General features: G+C 46.5%; 1 protein-coding gene across 2 annotated transcripts in view; it reads right to left on the bottom strand.

Moving 5' to 3' along the window:
- The window catches only part of NALCN (sodium leak channel, non-selective), a 375,525-nt gene that overhangs the window by 79,714 nt on the left and 283,525 nt on the right, over nt 1–12,286 (bottom strand). For both annotated transcript variants that reach the window (XM_051849987.2, XM_051849988.2), the window contains 2 exons: nt 9,156–9,292; nt 7,843–7,984 (listed from right to left, as the gene is read on the bottom strand). In XM_051849987.2, the coding sequence (XP_051705947.1) occupies nt 7,843–7,984; nt 9,156–9,292 (279 nt within the window). The remainder of the gene's footprint in view (nt 1–7,842; nt 7,985–9,155; nt 9,293–12,286) is intronic.

Below are 12,286 nucleotides of genomic sequence, written 5' to 3'. Positions count from 1 at the left end.
GTCTGGCTCAGCCCTGGCTCTTGCTGCCATCTGGGAAGTAAACCAGCACATAGAAGATCTCTGCCTCCCACTCTGTGTCACTATTTTGAATGAATAAATAAGTATTTTAAAAAATGAAATGAAAGAGTACACATATATAGTTACATTTTGAGTTCAAAAATTCACTGCAAAGATCAGTGCAATTTTTTATTTTGGATTTTACATTATGCACCTTTTTATTTGCTCTTACTGCGGCTAAATGAGCGAGCAATTTCTATGAAGGCAGTTGAAGAGAAAAATGCTCAGGATGTCTCTGTCTGGATGAGCATCAATTCCCCCCTCCTGGGGCCACATGACTTTGTGTCTTTGAGACACAGCACCTGGTTACACGTATCTCTCATAATCTCCCACTCTTCCCCAGGGAGTGTGCCTCGAATGGTATTGTGGAGACACGATGCTGATATTTCAGAAAATCCTTTCAGGAAAGAAAAAGCCTTAAAGATGAAACAGGCTGTTCTCCTCCTCTCTTTCTCTCCCACCCCCCCTTTTAAGTAAGTCAACGTTCATCCTGGAAATTATAGACCAGGCTGAGTAACTCGCTATGTGTGCAGTTACTAGAACAAATCATCCAACACGCTATAATCACAGAGAAAATTACATGTGGCAATCAGCAAGGCTTTGTGAAAAGTGAATCTTTCTAGAACAATTTGATTTACTTCTTGAGAGTCTGGGATACGGACTGAACGATGGGGCATCGGAATACCAACAAAAATCAAACTCAGATACAAACCAGCCTCATGCCCAACGAGGAAAACAAAAACCGGCAATTAAAATCTGGTGATCAATCAGACGGTTAGATCTGAAGGTCAAATCTGTGTAAGTAGAAGGCATTTATTTCTCTTTGATGGTGCTAGAAGTCCATTTGCTGAGACTGGTTTCATGGGGATGGTTTCATTCCAGTAACTTTTCTCACCCGGTTTGAGGGCAACTTACCTTATGTGATGGCAGGTGCAGAGCTAGGTATTTAACATATATGCCAGTATTTCTTTTAACAAACTGAAAATAGGAGTTATCGCTATGTCATAGCTGAGGACTAGAACTTGCCTTACATCATCACTGTTGTGCCTGCTTCTCCCACACGGTTACACCAAGCACACCATGCCTCCTCTGCCTTTCCATGGGTTACCCTCTGCCTGGATCAGGGCACCTCCCTGTTCCAGCTCTCCTTCTGCAAGGATATAGGGGGTCCTGTAAAGACTTTGCACTTGCATCCAATCATACCGATTCAGGTCTTGCTCACTGCTGAATTCCCACCACTCAGGAGAGTGGTGGGTGGATTCCAAGTGCTCCTTAACTATTTGCTGAATGGCTGAATGAGTGCTGAGACTTAAGGAAACACAAAGGGTAAAAACACCAGTGATTCTATTCACATTTTCCTCTACATGTGGGACATGAGTTGGGTTGTGAAGGAAACAGCTTATCTGCTTAACAAAAAGGAAGCCCAGAAAGGTACCAGCAGACACTGTCCTGTTTTGGAGATACAGCTGCTGTCCAGTCTCATGTGGGCTGTCACACACAATGGCAGAAGTGCAGGGCAGCAGGTGGGGTGGGGGGGATGGCCCCGCCCCTCCCTGTATCTCAGGCTGATACGGTTCTGGGAGGTTCTAGTGTGTTGATTTCACACAAGCCAAGGGAACGCAGGCCAAAGACCTCGCCCTTGAGGGGATGACTCACTTCTAGGACTGGTGGGCTGCTTTGTTACCAGCTTCCCAGAAAGCCAAGTTCACAGCTCAGTTCATTAACAAGAGCTCTGCTCCAGGAAACTAGAGCTTCACGTCATTGAGGAGGAGGAAAAAAAAAAAGGTGAGCAAAGGTTATTGGTTGGTTTCTTTCTACTCAGAAACTAGATGAGCCCTGCTCACGATGTGCAGGTGGTTCCTTTCAGGGACAGGAATAGGATGCTTTCTCAGTAACCCACGGGAGCTGGGGAGCAGGAAGAGAGCGTGGGAACCGCCTCGCGCGGATGTCATTTCCACGGCATCTGGACACTCAGTCTGAATCCTTTCTGTCTGTAGGACCTGGGCAAGCCCCAACAAAGGCTAAGCGAGTTCACATTTGTGTTTGCCTGTCGTCTACTGGGAAAGAATAGCTATTGAAACTCTGTGATCTAAATGTATCACACAGGGCTATTTTTTAAAATAGTCTCTGCCAAGTAGAGGTTGCCCTGGGAACTGCCTATCCCTGTTCAAAGCCAAGGTCTTGCCTAACACGAGCTTCCCTGTTTCTGCAGTGCAGAGCAAACTCCCTTTGGTGGTCACTGTCAGTGGTTTCTTCTGCCTGTCTTGTTATCTGCAGGTTGGGGACTCTGTTTACCATGACAAGACAAAGGCGATTCCTGCTAGCAGAGTGGAGCCAGCGGTTTCTCCTTAATGAGTCTAGGAGCATTTTATTTTGCTGTGCCTTTGGTGATGTTGTGAGAATCACTGATAAGTTGTCCCTCATTATCTAGGCCTTTCTCACCACTCTTCAAGGGAATACAGCCTCAGTTTGCATGGTTGCTTGGATGGTGTTTTCCTTGAAGGGTGAAGAACTACAGGCCCACCACCTTACAGGGTCTGCTGGGATTTAAATGGACATCTCTGAATCCCTGAAAACTGCTACTTAAGGGGAGCTAACAGCTGTTCTGGACTTCTGCTCCTTGCCTATATGAACCTTGCTTCTCAGTGGGCTTAGGGTTTCTTACAAGAAATGGAAAAGGCCTGCCCTATTTAAAACACAAATGCCAGGGGCGTTCTCTTCCCTGTGTGCTGACACGGAACCCTCATCACTGGAATCCACTTACAAAGGATTTCCTGTTTCAGGTTCCCCTGGCCCAGGGGCACCCAATAGGAAGGTCAAACCCTATGGATGCGTGAAGAATGCTGGGACCTGGTAGGAGCTAAAACTGGAGACAAGTGGGCCCTGAGAGGAATCGCCTCTGCTTTCCTGAGGACCTAAGTGAAGTTGAAACTTTGGGAGAGAATAGATGGTAACAGGGTTAATATCCTTAGGCTGCTCCCCTGGCTGGATGCCCTGGTGCTGAGGGGCGAGCAGGTGCACTCTCCACATTCCACTCCCGTGCTGGAGCACAGGCCTAGATGACGAAAGCGAAGAGGATGTTTCAAAAAGTTCGTGGGAAGTCAAATCAAAAGAGAAGCTTATTTTGGTACAAAAAAATTTGAAATCCATGCATATAAGGGTCTTCAATGATTCATAGAAAATGCACATTATGTAAAAACTGCACAGATTTCAAAAAAAAAATTTGTATCTAAGTAAATTTGCCTTTTAATTCCATTTTTCCCATAAATTTTTTTTAACATCAAATACATAGGGGTAAATATTACTATTCCAGGGCCAGCATTGTGGCATAGTGGGTAAAGCCACTTAAGGGTGCCAGTTGGAGTCCTGGCTACTCCACTTCCAATCCAGCTCCCTGCTAATGTGTGTGATAAGTCCACAGAAGATGAGCTCAGTGTCGCTCCCCCTCTTCGCGGAGGAACGACACTAAACCCTGCCTAGGCTTCCTATCCGAGTCACGGCACCATTATGTCGCTCCCTGTCTTCGTGGAGGAACGACACAGGACCCTGCGCTGTTCTTTTGTCTGCTCGGCCCTCCCCGGGTCTGCTGCTGGTTCTTCCCGGGTTGGCTACCGACCCTTCCACCTCTGTGGAAGGGCGGTTCCCCCTGCCACATTCCCCACTTCCGCGGGGGAGCGGCACACCGCCAGCCGGGTCTCTCGGGGGCTGCACAGGTGTTCCTTCAGATAGATGTTCCCCTTAGATGTTCCTGGTGCATGTTGTCTCTCTCCTCCTTTATAGTCCTCTTCCGCCAATCCCAACTCTGCTACCCACACGCCGAGTACGCTGCTCTCCTCCAATCAGGAGCAGGTCCTGCTGCTTATTGGTTGAACTGGAGGCAGCTGTGTAGAAGCTGTTTCCTCCTCTCCCAGCGCCATATTGTGGGAGAGCAGATGCATAGAATAAGTCTTAATTCCAGTAACTTAGTCTAGTCCGAGTTGCTCCCAGTTGCTCCCCACAGCTCAGTGCTTGGGTCACTACCACCTATGTGGGAGACCCTGATGAAGCTCCTGGCTTTGGTCTGACTCAGCCCTGGCTATTGTGGCCATTTGGGGAGTGAACCAGCAGGTGAAAGATTTTTTTCCTTCCTTCCTTCCTTCCTTCCTTCCTTCCTTCCTTCCTTCCTTCCTTCCTTCCTTCCTTCCTTTCTCTCTCTCTCTCTCTCTCTCTCTCTCTCTCTCTCTCTCTCTCCTTCCCCCTCTGTAACTCTGCCTTTCAAATAAACAAGTAAATCTTTTTAAAAAACTACCATCCCATCCGTAGCTTATCTATAGACAGCCAACTAAGCCACTACAGAATGAAGGGTGACCCAGGCATCATTTACCATGATCTGGGTGTGGATGAGCGACTGACTGCAATCTTCCAAAAGTTCTCACTTCTTTTGGACACTAAATAACTTGGATACAACCAAGCAGTGCTTTGCTGTATTTCAGAAGATTACAAGAGATGCATGTATAAGATTACAGAGTGTACTATAATTGCTATCTTTCATTTAGCTACACATAATTGTTGTGATGAGATTAAAAGGAGCCACAAAAAATAAGGACTTTTAAGAGCTCAGACATGGCATTTTAAATTCTGTGAAGCTGGCCCCACAAAGAGTTCATGGAGGAGGGGTGAAGTGTGCACACAGGGATGGCACTTAGACTCCTTCCCCTACACGCACCTGCCAAGATTCTGTTTATTTTTCTTCACCAAACCAAAATCCACTGTTCAGGAATTGTGAGCAATATCACATTTCCTTTGAGAGAGACAACAAACTTTCCTGATCTAACAGTTCAAAGCTGAGTTTCCGGTGGGACACGGTTACTTGTGGTTTTGCCACTCTGGACATCAAGGACATCAGCTCTTGGAGTTAGGGGGTCACTACACAGGCCAGACTTGGGGTTCTCTCCCACTGCCAGCTCAGTCTTCTATGGAAACTGCGGTGTTGAATGTGTCCTCGAAACACCATGTGTGGGAGACTGTGTCCCCATGTTCATCTGCGGATGGTGTTCACAGGTGGGCTCTTGGGGGTGATTGGTATGTGGAAGCCGGAAGTGGGGTCACCTGTGGATTCATGGGTTGAGCTTTCAAGGGAGTGGCTTTGTGAGTAAAGCAGCCGTGTCTGGCAGGTTCGCTCTGTCTTGCCAAGAGATGCTCTATGTCCTATCGGGGCCCAGCAGGTCAGCCTCACGTGCAGCCCAGCACATACTGGTGCCGTGCTACTGGACCTGAAGCTTCCAGAAATTGGAGTCAAATAAACTTCTGTTCTCTACCAGTCACCCAGTCTCAGATAGTCTGGAACACAGGAAATGGACCAAGAAACAAAGCGAAGCAAAAACCACCCGGGTCCTAGTTTGCAGATTCCATTCTTAGTCCTGCTCCTCCCACGTGTGTGCCCACTGACATCTGAACCTTTGCTCCCATGCCCCGTGCTTGGTGTTGAGTGAATTCTAACTGTGCAGAAGAGAGCTGATGCATTTAGCCAAACAGTGAGAGGAAATGCCTTTTAAGGAGACTTAAGAGTCATACCTATATTTCATAATTTTTCACTGAAAGTTTAAAAGGAAAGATTGATCTTAGCTGGAATACCAAGCACAGAAAAAAAAATCTCAAAATCTCAAAGCTGGGCGGGGGGGGGGGGGGGAGAAGGAGGGAGGGAGGGAGGGAGGGAGAGAGAGAGAGAGAGAGAGAGATATGAATGTTTATCTTAAGAGACAAGAGAAGGAGATGGAAAATCCTAAGGTAGAAAAGTAGTAATGGAACACATAAAGAATGGAAATGTTTCTAAGCAAATAGTCTGTAAGCTGACTCCCAGTCTGGGCAGTTCTGATAAGAAAAGATAAAAAACATAAAATTTCTGAATTTGAAAGATAGAAAAAAAAAGTCTGTAAGCTTCCATAAACATCTAGGTTGGTCTACCAAAAAATTTCATTGCTTTGAAATGACCACACATACACACACACAAACAACAACAAAATACACACACACACAACCCACATTGGCATCAGATTTGTCACCTAGAACTCCAGATTGTGTAAGACAGAGGAGTAACTTCTGCACAGACTGAAAGAAAAGAAGTAGGTGAGAATCCTTGAGAAAGGAGAAGCATGTTATCAAGGGAAACACCATCCTAATCTAGAACAAAATGAACTACAGCAGAGAACCTCAGATGTGGGGGAGACGCAGAGGCAAGAAATAGGGGGTGTGTCACAGGGCTCAGGTGGGGGAGAGGGAGGCGGGGGGGGGAGAGGCAGGGAACACGCCACGCTGGGTCCCTGGGGGTGGGGGAGAATGGAGGGAAAGACAGGGTCCTGAATGATGAGAGCTGCATTTTTATTTTCACAAGATGAGAGAGCAGTGCAGGTTTCATTATAACCAACAGCACAAGGGCAGTGATGATTTAAGAAACTGAAAATAAACTAGGGATTCCAAAGTGAAATAATGCAATTGAATTGGATGCTTTTGCAAACTCTAAGGTTCAATCACTGTGTTGCAAACTTTATTGTGGATCTGTCATTTTCTGGCTGATTTAGTAAATGGATGAAGATTACGTGATTGAACGGACATATAGTCCTGTGTCCCTTGACAACAGGGATGCAGTCTGAGACATGCACGGCGAGGTCATTCTGTCATCGTGTGACCATCACGGCGGGCACTTACACAAACTGAGACAGCTCTGATGAAGTGAGGCAATAGAGTTTTATGGGACCACCGTGGTACTCACGGCCCATCTTTCCCTGATTTGTTATTACGTGCTACCTTACTGCAAACAGCATCCTGACAGTGTAACGTACACACACACCCACATCCCCACATACGTGGCACCTAGACAATGCATTTTGTGTCTTAAGTCATTTTTAAATGTTAACAAGGGGAAAATTACATTGCCTTAAGACTGTTAACCAATTTTTTTTTTTTTTTTTGGTACGCTTGTGGTTCTCCCCTCGTGTTTTACTGTGGAATCTGAGCGAAACATTTTCTTATCTACTTTTCAGATGCTACAGAGAAAGGTAAAAAGGAAACGTGAATGAGGTGATGTACCCAGGAGGAATTCCTGTCACATACTAAGCGCTCCGTAAAGGGGCTTATCTTGAGAGATTCTTTGAGACAGCTCCCGTAGTTTCTCTGCCTGATGTAGGAACTGCACATAGCTTGATAGCCTGCAGAGGGGACAGGTGCGCCATCCTGCAGCCTGGACTGGACACTGGGGGGCTCTCCAAGGATTCAAAGTGATGTGGCCACCACGTGGCACAGCCCAAAAGTTGACTTGTAGCAAAGCAAAATTCAAAAGCATTGATGATTTAAAAATGCTCCATTGGGGCCCGCAAGGTGGCACAGTGGGTTAAGCTGCTGCTTGGGACACTGGCAACCCCTATTGCAGTGCAGGTTCAAGTGCTGGTTCTCCAGCTTCCAGTCTGGCTGCCTGCTAACGCACCTGGGAAGGCAGTAGAAGACAGCACAGTCACCTGGGCTCCTGCCACCCACATGGAAGAACAGCTGGCTATAGCAGCCATTTAAGAATTGAATCACTGGATGAAGATCTCTCTCTGTCTCTCCCTCTATCTCCCTTTCAATTAAACAAACAAACAAATCTTTAAAACACATTAAAAGTTAGGCTTAGGGAACTTGCCCAGGGATAAAATCGTTCCCTTCATTATTCTGTTGATGCCTTGGGTTTCAGGCCCCCAAATAGCCACGTGATTCTTGTCTATGACACACGTACTCTTAACAAGTCTGGTCACTGAAGACACGGGTCCTTACTTTTTGATCAATGTATTTGTTGTCCTCGATGGCTGACCGTTTGGGGTGATCGCAGGAAGAGGAGGAGGCCGAAGGGAGGATCCGGAAGAGGCAGCAGGTATCCTGTTGCTGGCGATCGATAAACTGCTTCATAAAGCTCTCCCTTTGCGAGTGAAGCACACACACATCAGGCAGTATCAATAACAGCGACATCCTACAATGATGCGTTTGCTTGAGCTATGACACAGCAGCGACAAGAGACCACAGAGACGACTAGGGAGAGTGGTGTTCACATCCAGTTACCAGAACACTGAATTTCAAGGAAGCTTCCCGAGTCCACAGTGACTCCTGTTTAGACAAATAAATTGGTACCCCTGAAATAACTTTGATGCATTTTTAATCCGGCTGTGGTAACAAGACACTTTCCCCTGTAAGAATCAAAAGAATTAGTTCCTTTCCAAATTTCCATTCATCATAAGACTCTGTGAGGGACCCTTTTATATTTCAAGGTGTCTTAAAGTGAGCTTCATCTGATCACTAAAGGATAATGAGAAGTCAAGTAACAGCCATTCAAATAACCAAATTCCATTACTTTTGCTTTTTAAAAAATCAGAAATGCAAGGATATAGCAATTTTAATTCAAATACTATGGCACTGGATTCTGTCCTGCTTTGATACCTCCTCCTAGAACTATTATAATTTTAAAATTTTATATTATGCTGACTCTATTTGTAGTTTGTTGAGTTACAAATAGAAGAATTTCCTTTAATGCTTTAAAGCATCTTCTATGTACTTGTATAACCAGAAGGCAAAGCTGTCGGAAAAATCCAACAAATATGAGCGGAAATGCCAGGAGTCTTCTGTGAGATGTGGAAGGCTCATGTCTACTGGACCTGCTCATGGCTGTCTCCAAAATACGCTGGAGTATCACAGAGACCTGGCAGGTGTGATCTCTGTATTTCATGAAAAATGCGCCCTTGCACCCTCACATGGCCTCAGGCCAGAGGCTGACCATTCCCGGGGTATTCCTGTGGCAGGAGGCACCTCTGTCCCAGGGGTACCCAGGAAGTCAAGATCCAGAGGAACCGCATTCCAGGGAGAAGCCCCACCCACCCCCAGCAGCCTTCTTTCTGGGGCTACTGCTACTGCAAAATTGTCTCTACTGGAAGGAACTGCTCCCATGATTATTAAAAGAGAGGAAGAGAGAGTAGAAATACAGGCAATACCTTCACAATGGAAACAAACCCACATGAGTTTGAAAAAAGGGCAGAATCATATCGGGATGCATAGTTTACAATACATTTCAGATATACAACTAAAGAAAACTTCAATACCTGATCTTAGGAACTGTAAAATCTGAAGGGAGCTTGGAGATTTTCACCATCTGTGGTCTGTTTGGAAATTTTTCAAAGATTCGCAGGCGCAAAGGGAGCTTCTCTTTGGTGTCTGCATTCGCTTCACTTTGCTTTAACTAAAGAAAAAACAGGAGTAAAATGGAGAAACTACATTATGGCACAAGTGATAGAAAACTCAAGCTTTAGAATTGAAGCTGACAGTGAGCAATTCCATAAAGGACCAGTGGAGGGCAGCAAAGGCCCACTAAGTACATGTCTCCTGGTGCCACGTGTGCTTGCCTTGCAAAACTTGTGAGTTATGGGGAAACAAACACAAAACCAAAACTGCCCGAAAAATGAAACCAGAAGAGAACCAAAAGTTGTAATATATTCCCAAACATAAATCTCTATTCATCCCACATATTACTTTGTATAGCTTACTATCACTTAATTTAACACTAAAACTGTTTTACACATATTTTTATGCTAGAACTAGAAATCCAAAGAATATCACCTAAAAATGTAAGCTACAGCATCCTGCCGAGTGGTGATATTTAGAAAGAGTGACTGACTGCTACCAAGAAAACTGGTCGTGTGATCTTGGCAGAGTCAAAAGAAAAGCTCAACACAGAAGCCATATATTAGGTCCATAAAGCAAGAGTGTTCTGTTTGGTTGTAAAGATGCCCGGGCATTATGAACTTGAAACGCCAGGGAGACGTGAGAAATGGGAGGCAAGTGAGTGAACTCACTGACTGGCTGCAGACCCCATATCTGCATTTCTGCAGACTGCCCCTCAGGGAGGCGGGGGCTCAGAAGGACGGAATTCCTCCCACACTCTCTCACCCTGGCCTTTCCCTTCCCCTGTAGCCTCCCTTGCAGCCCCTCCTGAACTCTGCTCTGGGACCTCTCTCCAGGCCTGCTCTGTCCCATCTTCCCATTTGCATCTCCAGTACTGATTCCCTTCCAAGAGTGCCTGGAGTGCAGGCAGCCTTCGGGGGTGTTAGGGAGGTAGCTTTCCAGGATCCTTAGCTTGGCTCATCATGCCCTTGTTGGGGCGGCTTTTATTTTGGAATTGCAATTTTTCTTGGGGTTGTGGAAAAATTTACCTGGGAAGCCAGAGAGCTTTGATAACAGGGAGAGAGGCAGCAGCCCTTCCCCTCTGTATAGAAGGCCATGAGTGCAGCACTGGGAGGCATCCCAACTCCCATACAGTCCAGCTGGGTCGGGGGGTCATGGGGAGAGTCTACACCTCGATTTCTGGGTTTCTCATCGGGTAGTAGAAATTGCTCTGACATTCTGTGCTGTATGACATGAATATTTTACAGTAGCCCTTAGCTGCCTTTATGAGATGGGCGGCTTCTGGCTTTCTTAGAGAATAATCTAATTTAGAGGAGGAAGCGGTCTGTTCACTGCCTTCCTCCCTCCTGGATGTGTGCACAATGGCCGTTCCCCATTATCTGATGAGAATCAGGACAACGACCACAATCAAAACTTAGGTCTCAATGTCACAAAACCACCAGCTCCTCCAAAAGATGTGGCCATCAGAAAAAATGACTTCACACGCAAGCAGAGAGGTTTATGAGACTTGTCCTCTCAAAGCTCATTGATACAAGTACAACAATCTTTGGCAGTGGTAAGTAGAACATGCAGAAAAAGAAATCAGTTAACCTAAGGCACACTAGAAATTAAGGCAATTTGCTCTCTCAGGCCAAACCCAGCATGATAAGATGGAGCAGAAATAAGTACGTGTTAATTCACGCATTTGTCCAGTCATTTGTTTGTACATCAACACTGTCATTTTTTTTTTTTTTTTGACAGGCAGAGTTAGACAGTGAGGGAGAGAGAAACAGAGAGAAAGGTCTTCCTTTTTCCGTTGGTTCACCCCCTAAATGGTCGCTATGGCTGGCGCGCTGCGCTGATCCGAAGCTAGGAGCCAGGTACTTATCCTGGTCTCCCATGGGGTGCAGGGCCCAAGCACTTGGGCCATCCTCCACTGCACTCCCGGGCCACAGCAGAGAGCTGGACAGGAAGAGGGGCAACCGGGACATAACCGGCACCCCAACCGGGACTAGAACCCGGTGTGCCGGTACCGCAGGTGGAGGATTAGCCAAGTGAGCCGTGGTGCCAGCCAACACTGTCATTTATAAATACAACCCCATACACCAGGTTCCTAGCTCAGTTCTGGGAAAAAAGAAAATAAGTTGCTGTATTGTAGCCAAGCAGATGGTTCTAGAAACAGACGATGATGATAAAATACTATGCCTGCTCTGGCCGAGGCAGAAACAGAGTGCTTGGGAACGCAGAGCAAGGGGCGAAGGGAGAAAACGAAGGCACACTTCTCCAGGAGCTTTCTGGAGCAGCTGAATGGCTACGCGCGGCAATGATAGTGACCTGAGGATTCTCGATGCGCCAGGACAGGCTCGCAGATTTTATGAGAATCCCATGACTTCAGACAGACACCAAGGGCCAGAGGGACATGGCACAAAATGACAAGATGGAGCTCTTTCCTGATCACCTCTTGGTCCCCTGAGGGGCCATCTCCCAGCAGTGCCTCCCTAGGCCAAGACACCACCCAGCCTTCTGCTCCTGTTCCATTCTCCCCATCTGTTTGGGTGCCTTCCAGTCTGTTCTCCATCCCATATTGTTACGGCAATCCCGCTTTCTGGAATAAAACCCTTCCGTGGAATGCTACTCCTCTTAAAATCTGAAATAGGCAGCCTGAACACCACAGCCTGGTTGTGTCCAGCCTCAGCTTGCCAACGCCTCTGCCATGCTCCAGATCCTCTGCCTCAGGACCTTTGCACCTGCTGTGCCCTCTGCGGGGGACCCTTCTCCTTCCCTCTTGAGCTTCACTAGCTTCTACTTGCTCTCCAGATTCCAGTTCCACCCACAACTCCTCAGAGCAGGCTTCTCTGAACAACAAGGTCTTCCTCTTACACGTTCGTGACAAGTGAGGGTGAACCATACCCTACTGCTGTCTACGTGGGTCAGAGCAGTGAGTGGGCAATTTCTTCAGCTCGACCTAACATAAATTGTATTAGATTCCTATGACTGCTGCAGCGGATGACTACAAGATTTGCAGCTCAAAACTAGGGAAATGTGTTCTTGTAGCTTTCTGCAGGCTGGAAGT

Source organism: Oryctolagus cuniculus, chromosome 9, assembly GCF_964237555.1.
Source record: "Oryctolagus cuniculus chromosome 9, mOryCun1.1, whole genome shotgun sequence".
Classification (NCBI taxonomy): Eukaryota; Metazoa; Chordata; class Mammalia; order Lagomorpha; family Leporidae; genus Oryctolagus; species Oryctolagus cuniculus.
Note: the sequence above shows the minus strand (reverse complement) of the source record. Positions and strands in the feature narration are given on the sequence as shown.